This window comes from Stylophora pistillata, chromosome 12 (assembly GCF_964205215.1).
Source record: "Stylophora pistillata chromosome 12, jaStyPist1.2, whole genome shotgun sequence".
NCBI classification, from domain to species: Eukaryota; Metazoa; Cnidaria; class Anthozoa; order Scleractinia; family Pocilloporidae; genus Stylophora; species Stylophora pistillata.
The window spans coordinates 21,880,211-21,899,890 of record NC_142530.1 but is presented as its reverse complement, the minus strand read 5'-3'; the positions used below and the strand labels follow the sequence as shown (position 1 = coordinate 21,899,890).

The 19,680-nt window shown below is 38.0% G+C and overlaps 1 protein-coding gene across 3 annotated transcripts; it reads right to left on the bottom strand.

Moving 5' to 3' along the window:
- Positions 1-59: 59 nt before the first annotated feature.
- On the bottom strand, positions 60-19,361 carry LOC111341453 (uncharacterized). 3 transcript variants are annotated; one of them, XM_022948427.2, is made up of 6 exons: positions 19,347-19,361; positions 8,753-8,963; positions 5,935-6,132; positions 4,186-4,230; positions 3,043-3,174; positions 60-1,779 (listed from the first exon to the last, which is right to left on the bottom strand). In XM_022948427.2, the coding sequence occupies exons 2-6, from the start codon at positions 8,916-8,918 to the stop codon at positions 1,028-1,030; spliced, it is 1,293 nt and encodes a 430-aa protein (XP_022804162.1). In that variant the 5' UTR covers positions 8,919-8,963; positions 19,347-19,361; the 3' UTR covers positions 60-1,027. The 3 variants fall into 3 exon arrangements, with proteins under 3 accessions (XP_022804162.1, XP_022804161.1, XP_022804160.1); XM_022948426.2 differs by lacking the exon at positions 19,347-19,361 and adding an exon at positions 14,874-15,032; XM_022948425.2 differs by lacking the exon at positions 19,347-19,361 and adding an exon at positions 9,082-9,211.
- Positions 19,362-19,680: the final 319 nt, after the last annotated feature.

The following is a 19,680-nucleotide window of genomic DNA, read 5'->3' as shown; positions in this document are numbered from 1 at the left end:
AATATGCATACAGATGTTAGGGTCTTAAGGGTTTATGAAAGAAGAAAAGTTCGAACGAGTTCGTCATAAAAACGTTTATTGATATGTGTAATTTTTTTTTAAGGAAATATACCTGAAAAAGCACTTGTAAATCTCATTTACTGAAGTTTGAAGATTTGTTTTTGAAATCATCCGTTCATAGTGTACAGCCATTGCTCGTGTGAATCACATGCTATTGCAATATTGCCTACTGTATTAAACTATGAGTTTTGCTTAAGTTGTGCATACAGCTCTGAAAGCACTGAATTTTTCAATCTAGTTTTTAGTCCCTAAAATGCCGAGTTTTCTACAACCCTTTGTTTTTTTTCCCTTAAACATAGCAAGTAATCATTGAAAGTTGAAATAAAAAATGTGTTTAGCTTGATCTCTACTGAGATTTCCTCCAATTTAAGACATAGCCCTTAACCATTGGTGCATTTTTTACAAAACTAGTTTTTTTCTAAATTACCTCATAATTTTTTCTCAAACTTAAAAATGAATTGTTCACTACTATGAAGATGTTCACAACAATGACTAAAACCACCACCTTCATTTCACTGACACCCCACGCCGTGTCAAAGCGTTATGTACAGTTAAAACGAGACAAAAAATTGGATGTTTCAATTTTAGGATATTACACACCACTTAAAATGTCGAACCTGCTTATAAATACATCTTTTTAAGGTATTTCTTCTATGAACTGAGTCAAATTACGAAAATCACCAAACGATATCTGCATCGCAATCATTTCCAATCTACCAGCTATATAACGCGCCCGAAAAGTCCTGCTTTTAGACCTCTGATCAACAGCGGTCCCTAGAGCGCCTTTCATCATAATCTTGAATAATATCAATATAATATTAAACAGCGCCTTCCAGCATAATCTTGAATAATATTAATACAATACTAAACATAATTAGATACCGTGTCAGCTTGTACTGACAAAATCTGTTTTTTTTTTTGTTGTTGTTGTTTTTATTTATTTTTATCATCTTGTATGACACGCGCATCAAAGAGATGTAACTGTTCTATACTGTCCGTTGACCTCCTGTGATTTCTGAACATTGATTCTTTGACCGCTCTCTCTTCGCTTTGGAGGATCTGGTTTTGTTGGATGACCGCTGGTCGTGTGTACTCCACTGGTGTTCTTAGGCTCATCTTGCTTAGGAGGCTCTATCACCCAATGGATGTCATTTTCCATTGGGTTTTTAGCATCCATTTTTCTCTTTGCTTCCTCTTCAGTCCCCATCAATCTACTCAGGAGTCGCTCCTCGGCGATCTTTAATCGTTCGTTTTGATTCTCGTCATATGACAATCTCTTTGTCATTCCCCTGTACGGCGGGCTTCGCGGATTCCCAACAGTCAAATGGTCGGAATCACCGGAACTTTCCGAACATGAATCGGAAAAAGGCAGCGAAGTGTCCGATGACTTATCGGAGCCGGCCCGATATCTGTCAAAATCTGAGCGGTGGAAATTGGTTGGCAAAGTGTAGAAATGCCTTTCCCTGAATTCTCCTTCGGAAGATTTTATAGCGATAAAGTCGGACTGTGATCGTGGCCTTACTTCGGAAATGTCTGGTTTTCGTAAGGCTTCGCTTCGATACGAATCACGTTTCTGGTACTCGGGTCTTTTCGGGACATCCGTGGAGGAGCGCCGCCGTGGTAGGTCTGGAACTGTTAGTCTGGAAAGAGTGGATGTGACGTCATCCGTGGAGGACCTTATCGATGACGGAAGCGAATCATCACTCTTTAATGACGAGACTGTGGATTAAACAAAATAAATAAATATCAACATTATTTATTTATAAAAAAATAATCTCGCGCAATAACAGCATACTGTACAGAACTTTCCTATCCCATAGACACAGTTTTAGCCCATAAACCCGTGACCGGAGATTGATTAGCATCTCATTTCTCCTTACGATATCGCCCTTCAATCAAACATTAAGGTCATGGGATTGAATGGTACGATAACCAAAGGAATTCTTGATTGATAAACAAATTCTCCTTTTCAGTACCGAAGGAAATGGACGAGAATATAGAGGAGAATATGCCGGCAAACTGATGTTGGGATGTAAAGAGGCAAGAGGTTTACAGATATGCTGCAAAAGGAATGGGTTCAATCATGAAACGATTTAAAAACGTCATGATGGCCATTGGCATTGAAGGCGTTCAACAATAAGAAAAGTTTGATATGATTATTTTACACGATGTTGCTGCGCTCTCTGATATTTTTGATGGAAGATAGGCGGTTCCCTGACATAAGGGCCGTTTTCTCCATGAATATAAACTATCGCAGCAAGGCAAAGTAAGTTTCATTTTCCATAAGAAATTGTGCCTGAGGAAAGTGTATTTCGTTCAGTGACGATAACAGAGAAACACGATTGAAGAACGAGGTTGAAGTGCGGTAAAATGCGTTTCCTATTTATTGTTTACCACGCAGGTCATGTGCCACTGTGTATCCACAAAAAGACTACAGTGAGCATTGTCTTAACACCTGGCCAGTGGATAAAAATTTCAAGAACGTTCTAAACAAGCGATTGGAAAGACAACTGAAACCAAAACACTCTCATGACACTTTAACGGAAGACATCTCTACTTGATCAAATCTTTGCGTTCTAAAAATTCCATAGAAGTTCTCTGTCTGTCCTACATTCCCGAAGAATCCCGAAGTTACCATGGACACTTTATAAACCTCTCGAAAGTGTCCATAAACGGGAGCTAAAGCCCAGGCAATTGAGCAGAAATTTGTCTATCTCTATGGCTATCATTTGACCCCTTGCTGAACAGCCGACAATTTTATCCTAGTTAGATAGCGGTTTATCGTTCTCGTGATAATTTTGTTATCATAACATCAGATATGTGTGTTTAAGCTATCAAGCAATATCTTGTGAAAATATTCCTATAAGCAGAATATGAGTAGCCCTTGTCCTTTTATCTCCAAAACATGATATGGTAGCCACAAATCAATACAATCGTCAGAAATCGGTCACCTAACATCGACATTGAAGTCACGAAACTTACCTGTACTTCGTCCCAGTGGACTGGAAGCTCTTTCAACACTTTTCCAAAACTGGTCTGAGAGATTTTCCAGTGATTTATGATAATTTTGCACGCTTCTGTTCCTCTGCTTGAAATCTTTGACGTCTGTATTTTCTGTTGGCGTAATAAAAGTGATATTAGGCTTTGTAAACACGTCATAAATGAAACGGTTCGTGAATATTGTTCTGTACAGCTGGCAAAAGTTATAATTATAAATTTGCACGTCTCGCGATAAACTGCTATTACTGCTCATGCAGTAAAAATCTTTTGAAGCGCACTGACAAAACTGAGTCTTAATGAGAAGTCGTTACAATATACTTTCGCTTTAAAGTCGACACAGTAACTTGCTATCGGTAGATCACTGAAATTTGTACATCTCAGTAAAACTTGATCACCCTGCACACGAATATTTCTGCTGGCCCCTATTAGCCATTCAGAGCTGACGATCCAATGGAAGGAAGACACGCTAGCTCTCTAGTCAGACCTATCGTCATAAACTGAGGTGGGGAACTGTTTCCTTGAAAAAACAACACAACTCACGCAGAGGCTTCGAACGTGATGGAATATGAACTATGCGAGTGGGAAAATAAAAAAAAAAACACGATATTCGGAGTTGAAGACTCTTGTTGGAACGGTTTCAACAATTGTTTTCTCTGAATACTAAGTGAGATCCAAAGTGTTTAAGATTTTTTTTTTTTTTTTTTTTTTTAACCTCTAAGCTGTCACGCCACATGTGCAAGTCGCTGAGTTTCACTGACAAACATTTCGCCGGAAAGAGTTCGAATTAGCATACACGACAGGGGATTAAAACTGTTAAATGAAATAGGATTTATAGTTTTATCTTCATTGGGACTCGGTCAAGCCTTCTGATTTATGGTTTAACACCATAAATCCGTCAACTTTCAATCTTGACGAGACCACAAGATCACTGGGAAGTAATCCAAGACAACAAGATAAAACGCGAGGTTTCTTTGTGGTACTGATAAGATCCACTATCTTAAAATTCCGTCTTGTAAAATTCCGTGTAATTTCAGTCGTTGGACAATGGAGTTGGTAGTGGAACAGCTTACTGGCGTTTATTAGAACTGAACGCGAATCACGATCAATAAAAGTTGACAAACTTACCCGTAGAGTGAGGGTCATATCTGTATAGAGACCTGAAGTAGTTATCTGTAAGAAAGAAAAAACCAACAACATTAATGCTTTCAATATATGGGACAACATAACAATACATAGAGGTAGTAATTTCGTTTGTCAAATCACTTCACAAACTCTGTAAAGAATAACCTTGTATTACTCTAGCTCTGACAACGGAAGGCTTCGCAACAAGTGTGTTACTCTTCTCGGGAAACTTCTGTTTGACTCTCTTAAACTTCAACATGTTTCAACGTTTAATAGTTTCTCCCTTTACCATCATCGAACATCAACAAAGTCTGTTTGTAGCTTTTCAATTGCCGCAACGCTATTACAAACACATCAAGTTTCTTTTTGCCATTGTAGTATGTTGTACCATAAACGATTCCACAACCAGTTTTCGTTCGCTCGTACGTGGTGGCAAACCGTTTCCCGAATCGTCTCAGCCAGAGAACGACGTGATCTCAATATCGCAACAATGAGAGGCAATTGACTGGTGAACCGAGGCAATCTTCCTAATCCAGCGCGCGATTTCAGAATTTTGCATGCAAGTGTAAAGAAGTGATATCAATCGACCGTGGGCGTGCGAGACAAGTAATTTGTTACCCTAGGAAGTCACATAAACTGTCGGTGTGCGAATTCGATTTATCCACTGCCGTTCTTTGGTAGTTTAAGCACAGCCGACACTTCGTAATACAGATGTAACAATAAGTCGCCTCGTCACAGCCACCACCGATATTAATGGGCTTTTGACTACGCCAAACAAATTTCATCTAATTATGCCTAATTATGCGGTTTGCTTCTTCCAAAACAATCAAAAGGCACGGTTCGTTTACATTCCTGAGGCTATGGAAGGAAGTTTTTGATGTTATTAGCACGCGGTATTTAAATGTTACACTGATATATGTTTTTTGTGGTTCTTTGCTTCGATTTCTTGTATTGAAGTTTGTTTTAGAATTTCTACACGGCCTCTTGGCTCGTCAAAGCGTGGGAATAACTGAAGCCACAAACAGAGAATTGTTTATTCAACTGTGGGATGCTATTTGAGTTTCGCCCTTCAAGTTTTCAGTCATGAGAGGTCCCCTCAAAAACTGAGGGACAGCGGTGGAGAGGGAAAGCAATGAACTTGGATAAACTACTGCCCGCAGTAGGAACGCCTTTCCGTTTTGAAACCGAGACAGGAAAAGCTTAACTGATTTGTTTGATAAAACAACTAAGGTTAAATCTTGTTTTATCGAACCAACAATAAGTCCTGTTGTTTTTATGTCTCTATTGTTCTAGCGCTTTTTCGCCTTGCGGCTTCGGGTTTACCGCCTTTTAATTGACAACTGTATGCACAACAAAAACACCAAAAGGCAATTTCCTGCCATAAATAATATCGATAGGTTTGGTTTTCTCAAAATAGTGCCTCAAAATATATCAATACTAACTAAACCATTGTATCAATGGCCAAATGATCTGGTATGTTGAACTTTATATCAAGGCTTTGAAAATAATCAGGAACACGCTCTTAAAATCGAATGAATCAACACAGTTAATAATGCCGCTTTTTCAATAAGAAGCGAGTTGCCGAGAATTCAAAGGATTAAATTTAGCCCTACGAAAATCGGATTTAGCCAACCAGCTCAACATTTCAAGTACGGGAGATTCAGTAGAGCTACACAAAGCATTTAGGGACCATACTTTTATCCGCTCGCGTCAACACGTGAAAAAAAAAAATGGTATTAAAACTCGTTTTACCTGTTCTGAAGCCACGAGCAGGCAAGGTGGCCGCGCGTTCTTTGTTTATCACACTGAGGTCTGGGTGTGAGAGCGAGCTCTGATCCTTGGTAAGATTCCCGGATGAGAGAGTGTTGCTCGATGTATTCAAGGATTCCTCAGAACCAGAACTTCCAGCATGGAATGAACTGGCACGTGACTTGGGGTCTTGTGGAAGCTCTACATTAAAAGAGAGGAAACATCAGAGTTTGGTTCTAATCAAATGGACTTTTCTCGTAAAATTTCCTCGTACCTTTTTTTTTTTCTTAATTTGCATGAACCGTGTCAGTAGAACAACAAGTCAAGTGTCCCTGAAGGCTACTTACATTTGCTACTTATGACAAAAAACAATTAGAGTACAGTCAATGATTATTTCTAACCTACAATAGGGATTTTCTGGGAACGAAGCCAGATAAAGCTGAATTTCAAAACCGTTTAACCATTTCTGTAGGCAACTATGAATTTCCAGCGTGTGCGGCTTACTTCAAAAATTTAACGTTCTAAGTTCAGTGTTTGTTCTTCGTGAAAACTTGTTGTGGGCGTCTTTAACGAACCATGGATCGTAGGCCTGAATGGTTGTTCTACAGGACATCTTAAACTACACGAAAACTTTCCTTTACTAAATTAAAGAAATCTTGCGATCATTTTTCAATTCTTCCAATTCTTAGAACTAAAGGCTAATTCTCCCGTCTGTCTGTTTCACGTTTCTGCAATCTGGTAAATTTAGCTCTGAAAATCAAACAATTTCCGTGGTTTATTTTCTTCTTTATTCTTCTTTGTTCGTGCCAATGGTCTTCCTTACACTGCACTGATATGGAAGGAAAGAGATTTCGTTTTAGTCACCCCTGGGAGTAAAGAGTCACTTAAGTATAAACTAAGTTTACTGAGTTCAGAAAATCGTTTGGAGAAATATCCTTGCGTGTTAGCACGCTCCTGAAATTATCAACTCTTGAGTAATTAGTGACCCACTGTGAATTTCTCAGAACTGTGAAATGAACGTGCCGCAACCGTCGCTACAGTTAACAAAGGCTCTTTTGGCTAGTAACTACAAACGATTCAATGAAATCACTTCTTGAGTGTGAACAAGCTTTGGCCATTTTAGGACAGGCCAGAGATTTTGGAATTTTATCTGCTCTTCCAACTGAATAGCGAGAAACCGGAAGATGTAAACATTTGCTGGGATTTCTAGGCTTAGATTTTGAATTGTAGCTAAGAATTGACAGCTAATTGAGCGCGTTTCAAAATTGTTATCGCAAGCGTTTCAGAATTATTTTGATATGCCACCAAGTTTACGAACTGAACAATGTTAACAATATTAAGGGAGACATGCAACTGTCTCCAAGGTAACTAAGGCGTATGTTTTGATAAGAGGAGATTATTCCATAGGTAATTAGTTCTGAAATCTCCAAAGACTGGATTCTCATTTTCGTTTTAAATTCCGGAAACCTCAACAAACAACATGGATTACGCGAGCTTGACACTACTGAGCTAGGTAATTCTGCTTGCACAGTCATAAGCTATTTGATGATTTATTACGCTAAGAAAATACGACGAATAATCGTAATTAAATAACGGAGGACGACGAGTGTAATCATTCGCTTGTTCTTGTTATCTGCGTCAGCAGATGTGTTAAAATCCTGTAGGAATCACCTAGCAGTTGTCCACCGGCTGTTTCGTATTTTCGGTTTGAAAATACCTTTTTCGATTTATCTCCTATTGTGTTATGAACTTTTACCGTTTCAAGACCCGCGTCAGCAGGTTCAACAGTCAATCATCGCGTGCTGCAGGTATGGATCGTTAGTCAATCGAAACAGTGAATCATGTATCCACCCACGTCTTTCGTGGCGATCACAGTCTGCCACAGAACGAAACACTTCTGACGGGAAGTTGATTTGTCTATCGTGGTCGGTTCGCAAGCTGTACTTCTCCATCTAATTGTCTCGATTTTGTTTTTGTGGTTTAAAGTTTACGTAAAACAATTTAATGACTCGTGGAGCATAGAGTTTTCAAAGTACAATGTCACGTAATGTTTTGAAGCAACTCAGTGGTACTCATTCACTCTTGTTGAGCTTCTTTTTGCTCTGTAAGACATCTTATCGTGCAATACGAGGTTCATGCCGTCATTAAAGTTTTCCAAAACAGTCCTAAACAATATCGGATTGTAAACTTCAAATTCGAGGATCCAAAATATGCCACTTGTTCTTTTTCAATATACAATTTTCTTCTGATAAAGCGCTTTTTGACTATCTATCAGCTTCTGTAAGACATCACAGAATCATGTGTTTATATCCTGCTTTGCAAATACGATGACAAGAGCTCTCTCTACTTTTTCGGTGGAACGAACAGCTACGTTACAAAGTAGTGTAATAATTCGGATGATTAACTACGAGTTATACAATTGTTGTTGCAAAGCTGTGTTATATGAAAATATACTACGACAGCGATACTCTCTCGTTCCCTCAGTTGAGTGCATGGTCTCGCTTCTTTCGATAAGAGCATTTCTTAGGGTTTGTTAACAAAATCTTCAAAGCAGTAAGCTTTAGCTGGAAATTCAAAGAGATTTCAATGGAATTTTCGGTCGAAGATGTAATTTCTTCAGACTGTTTAACATCAGTTCAGCTTTTCTGTAAAAATATTATTGTAAAACTGAGGCATAAGAAGAAACTTTGTAACTGAGCGCAACAACTGAGTATTCCCAGTTATGAAGGTCTCTCTTAGCGGAGGGTGATTAAGAAATCTAGGCTCGTATTTTTGCACTAAATAGCTGGTAACTTAAACGTATTTGCACTCGAGTACTCACTCTGACACAAAGGACACGGTTTATCCACGAAAAGACACGAGTAACATCGGGGATGGCCACATGTGTCGATCAGTCGTCTCTTGCGTGCACTGTCGTATCTCTCACCGCAGTCAGGACAAGTGATAAACTTGGGTGAAGACCACTGGTTGTCCATTACTGTAGGCATTGGTTCTCTAGAACGTCGCGAGTGCACTTCAATCTTTTCTGTTTACTGAAACACAAGCAAGCCAACGTAAATAAACAAAGCTAAAAGCTAATGGAACTTGAGAAGGCCGCAAATTGCTAACGCATTTGGCGCACACACTGGAGAGATGTGGGAATTTGTTCACCTCAACTGACGTCTGTGTGGTCTCAGGCTAACGAATGCTGTCTGTTGCGTCTCGATTCGACGCAAGAATGTCACAGTCTGTACGAGCCTTGGTCCAATACAGATGTGACGGAAGCAGAGCGAAAAAAAGCAAAGTATAATAGGCTGGGCGTCAATTGGTTAAATATCCAGAGCTTGATAAATTGATTGGAAAATGCCAAAATGACAATGGAACAAAAGAAGTGTCAAGGAACAAATCGCAAGAAATTACGCTTCCGACTGTTCACACACAGCTAAGTGTCCGCGTGTGACAAGGTTTTGTACAAAGCTTAATCTAGTAAAAATGATAAGAATGAGAAACATAATGCAGCGCTTTGCTCTAGGGAAAGAGGCAAACATAGGAATTTTTGTGAAATTTAGCAAAGACAATGGTTAAAACGCGTTAATAGCTAGGGGTTTTCATACCGTTACGCAAGGGCAAAGATGTGGAATTTAGAGTTCAAGCGGTGATAAAGTTGTCCACACGCACGCTTCGATTTGCCCCCATACAAAGTCATTGTCCTTGAAAGAATTGTTGCACAGTGCGGATTTTTTTCTCCGCAGGCTACTCTCTCACCTTGAACTACTTTAGTTAAGAGTGCAATTTCAGTAAATCGTCGGTATACACTGCAATGACAGGGATTAAGAATTGATTTCTTGCTCTTAATCCAGTTTACACCTTTTTTTCTTCGATAAGGTGTGTCGACAATTGTTTGGCCCAGAATCTCAACTGAAACGTGAAATATCTCACGCTGAACTTGATTTGGCTGAGTTCTTTTCAAACTAGAGGACGATATGGTGATTATGTTTAAATGTAAACTTCGCAGACATTACTATTAAGCAATCCGGATTTTTTGCCCAATTCGATGCCGGCAGAATGCTGGCAATAAATTCAATTACACGCGATAAATATGAAGTATCAATCACTTAAAATGAGCCAATAGGAAAGCAGATATTCAGCCGAGCAATCACTGAGACAATTTGCAAAGTCAATTCAGATTCGCCGGAATGGAACACTTATTTGATCTTTAAAACAAGTGCAAATGTTGTTCAGTGGTAATCAGTATAAAACTGTGTTGAATATTAACCGCACGATGCAAATGATAAGAAGGCAAAGTCTAAACTACCCACACACTCCTGATCTCACCCCCTGCACAGATTGATAGCTTTCTTGACGAGGAGAGTACAGATTTTCTAGCGTGCGCGGAACCGCAAGACCTCTATTCTTTACGTAACAAAATTTTTTTAGCTCTCGTCAATAAATTGAAACAGGCGCTGTATTAAATCAGCTTAGTAACGAAGCTGAGATATGAAGAAAACAGCTAATAATTATCTTAGATTATTCCTTTACTTTCGCCTTGTTGGATTTGTCTCTCGTTAAAAGTCGGTGAAATAGAATGCTTCTTCCAATCGAAGTCGACTTTTGCTTTGCGTGTTCATCTCCGCGATTCATGTGACTGGTTCCAGTAGTGAACTGCTCAGTGTTCTAAGTATACATTGGACTTGAAGATATTAGTCACAGATACGTCATTGCCTCCTGACTTTATGTCCCTCTTTAGACTAGACAGTAATACCGATTGACTTTGTAAAGCAAATTGCATGTTACTCACAAGATAATGGTTTACTAAGACAATACGAAAGACCACCATTTATAGGAACAGTTTTTTTTTCAGATTTTTTTTCTTCGCTGAGCAATCTCATTGAACTAATTTTGGAATATTTAGGAATGATTTTCGCAGAACTGGAAAGAACACGCATTTCATCACAAAGTTTAAGTATTGAACAGAAGAAAGGAAAATAAAAAAGTATATAAAAAGTCCAATAGTTTAATTCTTTTGATTGTGATAATAACTTGAAGTGGTGACTACTTTTACATAAAGTCTCGTCTCGATTGATTTGTCATTTATGTTGCTTCCACGTGTGCCTGCTTAGTTCCAAGTCGTAGGGCTTCGTAGTTATCGACCGCACGTTCTCTGAATTCTTTCATCTATCGAAGTCACAATCTTTTTTTCTCGAAGGTCTACAGTGCCTGAGATACTAGTACTTCTCAATTATTAAGTATTCAAATGACACTCTTGGATGTACAAAAAACATAAAATCGGAAGATTTAGGTTGATCAAGGTTTTTCGTTTTTAAGTTGTTTCACCTCTTTCTGATTAATAATTTTATCTACGCGACATATTCATAACGTTACTCTTTAGAGATTTCTTCAGAAATTCCTAACTGAGCTGAGCTTAAGGATTAATCCTGTTTAACCTACTATTTTTGCGTGATGTCGCTTGGGCTTTCCACTCTCACAACTCAATAAGAGGTCGCGAACTGACAGAACTCGGGGTGAAACACCGTTTGACTTCTAACGATTTCTCAAGAAGATGGCACAGGTTAAAGCTAAGGTTCCAGCACTGAATCCTCGAAAAATCGAGAATTTGGTAGTGTGTTGTTTTCCGCTTCCTTTCCAGACAACTACCCCCTGAGATAAACCATGCATGTCTCCAGCTAAAAAATGCGGAAACCTCAGCCCTTGATGAAGCTACACTGAAACAGCTAACCTAGGAATGTTACGCCTCAAAGAAAATTTTAAGTCATGAGGCAGTGCTTTCTCTTTTCGTACAATGACCTTTTCAGTGGTTTGAGTCATTTAGGGCGTAAGATCTCTTGTGTTGTCACTGTACGCTTTAAACCCACGCAGTGCGTGTAACTAGTTCCCTTTTTTACGCCCACGATAATTCTAAAAGTTACATTTGAAGTCATGGCAAAGAGTGCGATCAAAATCCAATAACGAGCATTAAAAAACTGCCAAGCTTGAGTTAGAGGGGTTAAAATCAAATGAAATAACGTAAACGATTTGACCATTTCTTCGGTGTGAAGATGACTCAAGGTATGGAAACAGAACACGTAGGCGGATATACACAAGGTTGTGGTGAAAAACAATCAACGCGTGCAGATCTCTTTATAAAACTACACAACTGATTCAGGACAGCTTTTAAGGCTACTGTAATACGGCGACCGGCACAGTTCTACCAATATATTAATAATCTAAATATATCTGGAAAAAAAAAAAACAACCTTCTCTAATTTCGATCCTTGATAACAATATCAAACCTAAACGACTACAGGACATTGCGCAATTCAGTTGAACCTTGCATGAAGTTAGGAATCTTTTCGCCAGAATTGGATTGTTACCTGTTTCCTGGTATAACCTTTGAAACCACTTTTGTGCAGAAATAGTACATGAGGTCAGTGTCGGAATATACTGTTCGTGCTCAAGTGTTTTCATTTCCAAGGCGTTGTTTATTCAAGTCCTTAATGACTGTTTAGTATTGTTAGATCCTCGATGCTAGTCCAAACCAAACACATTAATATAACAAACATGTTTAAGTATTAAACTTTTTCTTATCAGTTCTTGCCACATTCCTTTATTATGAAAAATCCATTAGTTTAACCTGTGACGGGACTTTGATAGGACTCAGCCCCGTAAATATTAGCAAAAAAGTTCAATATTTTACTGAAAATGAACATTTATCAATATTTTTACTCAAGGACCCTCATCAGGTCAGTTCTTTCTCGGACATTTTTGTAGCGTTCTTAGCCGTGATTTAAAAACGATAGTCTAGGATTCAAAAATTTATTTTCTGGCAATTAAGTGATGGATTTTGTTCAGTAGTAACGCGAGATCGCGTGAAGAAACCTAATAACGTTAGTACCAAAATCTTCTCGATAAAAAGCGATAAACAGAGGTATTAATCATAAGAGTTTTCAATATGCGTCTCTTTGTTTATGCGGTTTTCTCACCATTAACGAGGTCATTGTTTTACTTTTCACACTGGAAAAAATGGAATATTATGTAAAAGTTTTGCATGTGTGCTCACGGAAACATCGATTCATTTTTTTTTTATCCAGGAGAACTATTTTTAGTCCTTTTTCATGTAAACACGCTATTAATGAAAACAGCGATGTAAAAACTAAAGAAGCTTTTCTCTTCTTCGGTCAGGATATCGCGCTCAGAGACACCACTCAATCGTTTTGTTTTTCTATCAAAACCGAAACCACAGCTTCGTATTGTAATTCTTGTACCACCCACTAAATATAATGCAAAAACTTGATTTCATCCCGAAAGTCCAGTTCATTTTGAATTCATTTTTGAGGGATAAAGTCCAAGAGGAAAGCGTCCGAAATTTTTGACACAAATTGGATTCGTCAGCAGTGTTGTTTTCATGAAAACTCGATCACAGGTATTTCTGCCGTGATAAATCGATAGTTTTCGATCATTGAAGGATATACTTAAATTAAGGTTTTACCGAAGACCGAAGACCGAAGACCTCGCAATTTTCAGAGTGAGGTATCTGCTAACGTCATTATAAAGGTCAACTCGATAAACAGATTTTTCGTGGACGTAAGTGAAGCCAGACAACCGAATATTGATTTTAGGACCGCGCTGACAATATTGCCGCGGCGTCAGCAGCCGTAGTAAACGTATCTGATATGACGAACATAGTTTAATGACATCTAATCTGATTCCGTCCGCATTCATTTGAAGGTTTGAGATTTTCGTGATCTCTTGTGAGAACACTTTCATTCACGAACAATACGTTAGAAATAGCTGCATTTTTTTTTTTAATTAAACACAAATCAAGTCACAAAACCAAAGGACCGGATATCTTTGTTGAGATCAAAATGACTCATCAAATTGAGACGATGGCGTGAGTGTAGTGTAGCGTGGCACTAGCGAACCGATAACGGCAGAACAGACAGGTTATGTAACGGAAAACTGTTGGATATCCGTCAATAAAATTTATATCTTAGCAAGTGACTCCATAAACTTGTCTTAACGAAACAAAACAATAAATTTCTAGCTGTCTGAGAGCTAAAAGTCAACGAGCTATTTCAGTGAACAAATTGGCGTGTAAAAAACGGAAAACGCGGTTAAACATTCGTAATAAAATTCCAATTTTAGCGAGTGACTCAATTCAAAGTATGGTATCAGGAAATAGAGTACTTACTTTCTAGTTGCCGAGAAAGCTTTAGATTTATCAATTATAAGCTAAGAAGAACGACGTCGCTTGTGTTTTAAGTTGATGAGGTTGGAAAAATGGGCCCATTTTAGCGGAAGGCACATTAAATCGATGTTCGTTTGATTTCCATCACCACTTAGCTGAAAATTGAAAATATTATTCTTCGACCTGCAGAACTTGTCACATGACGGTCTGTCTGTCAGGGGCAGTCCCTCTGACAAAAGAGAAAATAGCTTGATATAGGGGTTCTTTTAAGATGGAACAGTGATGTGAATTGGTTACAAAGCCGAAGTTAAATTTGTAAACTTATGTCAGATTCTTAAAATGTATTTTTGGAATCTCGTGACCTTGCGAGAACAACAGAACGATGAGACACATTTGCTTGTATTTGTTTCGTTTTTGGATCCATGCCACGCGCTGTTATGTTTTTGTTTAGTTTTATCTATAAATCAAAAGGTAGGGATCTTTTAGGAGTTTATAGTGGATACTTGTCACTCAAAACTGTATGTTTTAAAACAGTCATCGTTGAAAGGAACTCACAGTTAGGTGAAAGGCACTACAGTTAAACTAACCAGTTATTCTAACCACCTACGGGAATAATAAAGTGAAATCAAGAGCTCTTCATGTGCACATACAGAAGATTCGGTATATAATTAAGAAACACTAATCATTATATATTCAACTTCGCTCGTTTACACCGAACAAATCTGATCTAAATACTATCATATATAACAGTTCGAGTTTACGCCTCGGTTCCTCCTACCTTTTAAATAATTCTCCTCGCTGTGAAGTCTTTTGCTCCCTTGTGGAGAGATTTTGCTGGATTCTGCAGTACAGCGATAATTTCAGGAGCAGAGTTATTAAGCTAATGTTCTGTGGCGCGAAACACCGTTTTACATTTCCCACAACTTGACACCGCTTTTTATTGCAGTAGGCGGATTTCATCGTATTTGACGTCATTTATTTCTTGCCGAGATATTTTCGGTTTGTTTTTTTTTGTTGTAGATCTCATTAAAGATGGAATCTGAAGTAGTTAATTGCTCATTGTATTGTATTCTGATGTCTTTGGCAATTGTAGTGAATCGAATTACGTCAGTGATCTTACAATATAGCGGAAACCCAGTTTACAGCGTCACGCTAGCGAGTGGTCAGTATCATGCCGAAAGCTAACGAAGGTCAGTGTATTGTTTAGAAAAACTCATCCATGACTACTCGAAGATGTTACGGATAGAGCCCGAACATTTCCGAAATGTTAACTGCTTTCAACAAGTACCAACGTTGAAGGACATTTAAAAATGTTAGTATTCGCTGACTCTGTGTACACTGAGAATAAGCGACCAAAGCAGTCAGCAGTTTTTTGACATTTTATGCATTGACCCCGAGTCAGTCGCCTCGGTAACCACAAATGTTGATTTTTTTCCCAGAAAGGAGGGGTAACTTTTCCTTGGAAAAGTACTACAGAAGACGAGAATAGAATGTGAATCTTCATTATGTAATATATTAATAAGTTTGATTTGAACTAAATTTAATAAATGACTTGCTAAGCAGATCGTGGAATAAAACTATAAAAATGTAAGGAAAATATGAAATCCGGAAATAATAATGACATGTTACAAGTGACGAAAATATTTCCTTTGGTAAAGTGAAAGAGGGTTCCGCATACAACATGTACAAAAGATAAGAAAAAAGTTAACTTCTCATAAGGATATATTACATTTCTTCGTTTAAACTTTTCAAACTACTGACTAACAGTGAAACGAGTGAAAACAAACAGACGAAACCTGGATATTATAAACCATGAGTTTGTTCTCCATCCTAGATAGAATAAAATGAATATTTAATCGAAATTCTCTTCCTTACGTCTACGTCAGGCGAGGTTTGGACGTATTGGAAGCGAAAGACAGTGATCTCCAGCTGATTGCTTAGCTCTACAATTGATAGTAACAATCTTTTACATCTGAGTTTACGGCACAGTTCGTAAATGAGACGTTGAAAATAAACTTAACAAGGACTTACTTAAAAAAAAAAATTAACAAATTGAAAACGGAATTTGTTGATTGGCAGAACTGCTGATATTATTCCATCTTAAAAAATGTAAAAGCAGAAAAAAAAAAAAAACTCTTCCCTTACTACTGGAAGAACTTCCTTCCTCTACTGTTAAAAGCAATCGTTATGAGACTAAATTGACAAGAAAACGAGACCTTTGGGGCATGATTCCCATGCAAATCTTGCGGTTTGTAGGTTAAAATCCATAAATTGCAACTCATAGAAAAGGAATGTAATACAATAAAATGTATTCTATGCAATGTAGACATAAATAAAATACCATGCGGATATTTTAAGCTTTCAAGTAAAGTAAAAAAAATTCGAAAAGCGTCTATTCCCCTTCATACTACATTACACGTTGTTTGCCTTACGAGATTTATAAAAGGCAATATCATACGATCAGGATGAGTAAAAGGTCTAAAGATGGATATCTTTTCTCTTGAAGGGTCCAAATATGCATATCTTTCCTTGTAAAGATTCCTAGGAACCTGATAATTCTATATTGCCCATCCATGCCTTTTTAACCGGTCAAGCTACTCATGTCCGGGGTTTAAACAAAAAGGAAAAATAAACACAAATACAAAACAAAACAACAACAACAACAGTAAAGCTTTCGTGAAAAAAAATCAATTGATTTAGTGGTACAATTTCCGGGTCTGAAAGAGTAATCGTTGGTAGGCGTTTCTGAAGTGCGTTTAGAATGTTATTTGGGAATTGTTACGATCAATGGAAGCGAGATGGTTTGAAGCGTAGGTGGGGAAAGTTTTTTTAATTACCAACTGCTTCTCTTAAAAAAAGGAAATTGTTAATTTGACTGACGTCACGTTTCACACGAATGACAAAAATTTACATCCTGTCGTCGCTAAAGTGTTCAGTGAAGGCACGCAATGCACCAGTTGTCAGTGCCTTCTGTATATTTAAATATTTCCACGATTAAATAATAAAGAGTGTACGAAGGAAAATGACGACAATAATAATAACTAGAACTGCTTTGTTTTGCAGCCGTAAGAGCTAAGTATTGTCATGCGGAAGTTACAACTGATCACAGTTTTAGCACTTTTAGACTGTTATCCAAATAATCCTTGCATCCCAGTAACAAGATATTCGTGTTTTCATTTGTTGTGCTTAACAGATAAATCGATGGATCGGGTTGTTTTCGACAGTTGTGCTAAAAAATTAATTAAGACGACTTGTAATTCACTTCCGGTTCCCTGACGTCAGTAGCATCTAAACAACATGGCGTCCCTTGTTGTCAACCACAGTCTCGTTTTTTATGTCAACAACTACAGTGACTTGTGGCACGTACGTGTAATTTGTTTTTCCCTGAGAAAAGCACCTCTAGCTCAGGTGGTATTAATGCTGTACGTAAGAGAGAAACACGTAGCTATTTATTTGAAGGACTAATGCATGCATGCATGCAGCACTGAATCTTAGCAGAAACTACTTCACAATGTTTTGATGTCAAGTGCCACGTCGAAAACAATTTTATGAATTGCTTTCCTATTATCATTACTAGCTTGAATTCTTCGACCCAATGACCTGGTCTATAGTGGATAGTGATGAAAAACAAGTCACCTTCATTTTGGGCTAGGGCAGCTGGCAAAATAAAACAAACTACTTTGCACCAAGACAATAAACTAAGGCTTTAAAATTACGATTCTTTGGCATAATCTGTCGGTTCCTATCGTGGAACCTGTAAAATAGGATTAACCCAATATTCCTTCAGCTTACTGCTTCGAGGGGTTCGATTCAAAATAGAGTTTTTTGTGTAAAAGTTATCGCAGCGATGTTAATTTCTTTCTCAATTCTATTAATCGATGCTTTACAATTTTCTTACAGAAAGTCGGCATTAAGTTTGATCGCAGGAACAAATGTTTCCGTGTTTCTTCCAACTTCTTTGCTCCTTTCATTGTATTAAGGTTGCATGAATGAAAAAAGGGAAAACCGCCCAATGAATGAGACGTTTCAAAGCCACTTTGGATGAAGTGAAGAAAACACTTTTAGCGGCAGACTGAGCAGAAATTCCAAAAGAACAAAAGAATAAAATGCTGTCAGATTCTCTCCTTGCGAGTTGCTATTTTGGCGCAAACATGTGACCTTTAGACGTTCCTCGAAAAGCGCCCACGCGCGCCATTGAGTTTTAATTAATGAGAGAAACTAGTGTAGAAGTGAGAGATTTAAAGCTACTCTTAAGATTTGAGAGGAAACGGAAGAAGCTGAAAATATAGTAAAGGCCATCCTCGACCACCAGTGCCGATTGAATGAAACTGAACGTTTTCTGGGTAACGAATTAGAACACTGTCTGGTTTGACTTTATCATGCGACATACGAGTTGATAGTAAAAGTACTACAGACATCCTACGCCTCGTCTTTGCCAATTTCCTTTCGCCCCTGCTGTTTCATGCTCGTTTAAACCACACTTGTCCCAAGATGTCCCAAATGAACTGATAAGTACCACTGAAGACATCCTTGTGGCGAACATGAAAGTTCTCGGCCCTAGGCTATGGTATTTTACCGATGGATGGCGTTACAGTGATGAGAGGAAACCTTCTTATCTTCGCAGGATCAAGGAGTGGGGAAAAAATTAGGTTAGGGAGCCTACATTAGGCGTTGTTGTTATTGTTGCCTAACAGTTATTCGATGAAACAGGGGTTAACATCCCAACTGAAAAATTTTAAGCCGTGATTATAAGATGGATTATCTGGTCAGGAAGGTGGGAAAATTTTTTTCGTTATGTTTGTAATTGACGCGTAAGTTAAAACAGATTGCGGATAAATTGTGTTGCTAAAAATAGAAAAGAATCCAGTTTTGAAAGAGAAAGGGGTAAATGTTTGTAAGGATGTGGATCAGAAAACTGTGACCTCCAGAAGCGAGGCTTGATCGAAAGACTATTTATACTACACACTCTGTAAATGAAACTGATTTGTTCCTCGATGCACTTTGATAAAATGCGCTGGAGTATCCTATTCTTCGAAATTTTGTTAAAGGTGCTGTCTGTATGCCACCTACTCATTCGATTCACTGTGGAAACAACTGAAGTGAATGACCGAATTCTTTTAAAAAAGATGAGATCAGAGCTGGAACCGGCATGGCATCAACCAGAAGTGTTCAACCAGAGAAACAAACTCTATCGCAAATGATGCAAAATTAGAGAGGGAAATTTTGAACTGACTCGCTATTCCTACCTCACCTAAATAGGAAGTGAACTATCAGTGGTCTTCAAGCAACGGCTGTCAGCTTTGATTCTCCTTGAGGCAGTACTTGTTCGCCGTCCTAATGTTGGTCACAACTGAAATATAAGCCAAAGGAAATCGGTTTATCTTACGTACATTTTTTAAGCCTGCGTGGGAAAAGAATTTCCTCTTAAAATAAACACAAGCATCGGAAATGATTTTAATTTGTTTGGATTAGATTACAACAGTAACCAGACAGTGCCGGGATTACGTAAAACTTTGATATTCTTTTTGAAAAGAAATAATTCTATCGAGCATCCGCCAAGGAAATTAAAAGTAACTGATTATTTG

What these genes read in the sequence shown, in the direction of transcription:
- LOC111341453 (XM_022948427.2), bottom strand. Translation starts at nt 8,918, where the DNA reads ATGCCTACAGTAATGGACAACCAGTGGTCTTCACCCAAGTTTATCACT. An exon ending in ACCGTGTCCTTTGTGTCAGA is followed by an intron (nt 6,133 to 8,752) that starts GTGAGTACTCGA and finishes CTTTTAATGTAG; the next exon opens with AGCTTCCACAAGACCCCAAG. An exon ending in ATATGACCCTCACTCTACGG is followed by an intron (nt 3,175 to 4,185) that starts GTAAGTTTGTCA and finishes TTACGCCAACAG; the next exon opens with AAAATACAGACGTCAAAGAT.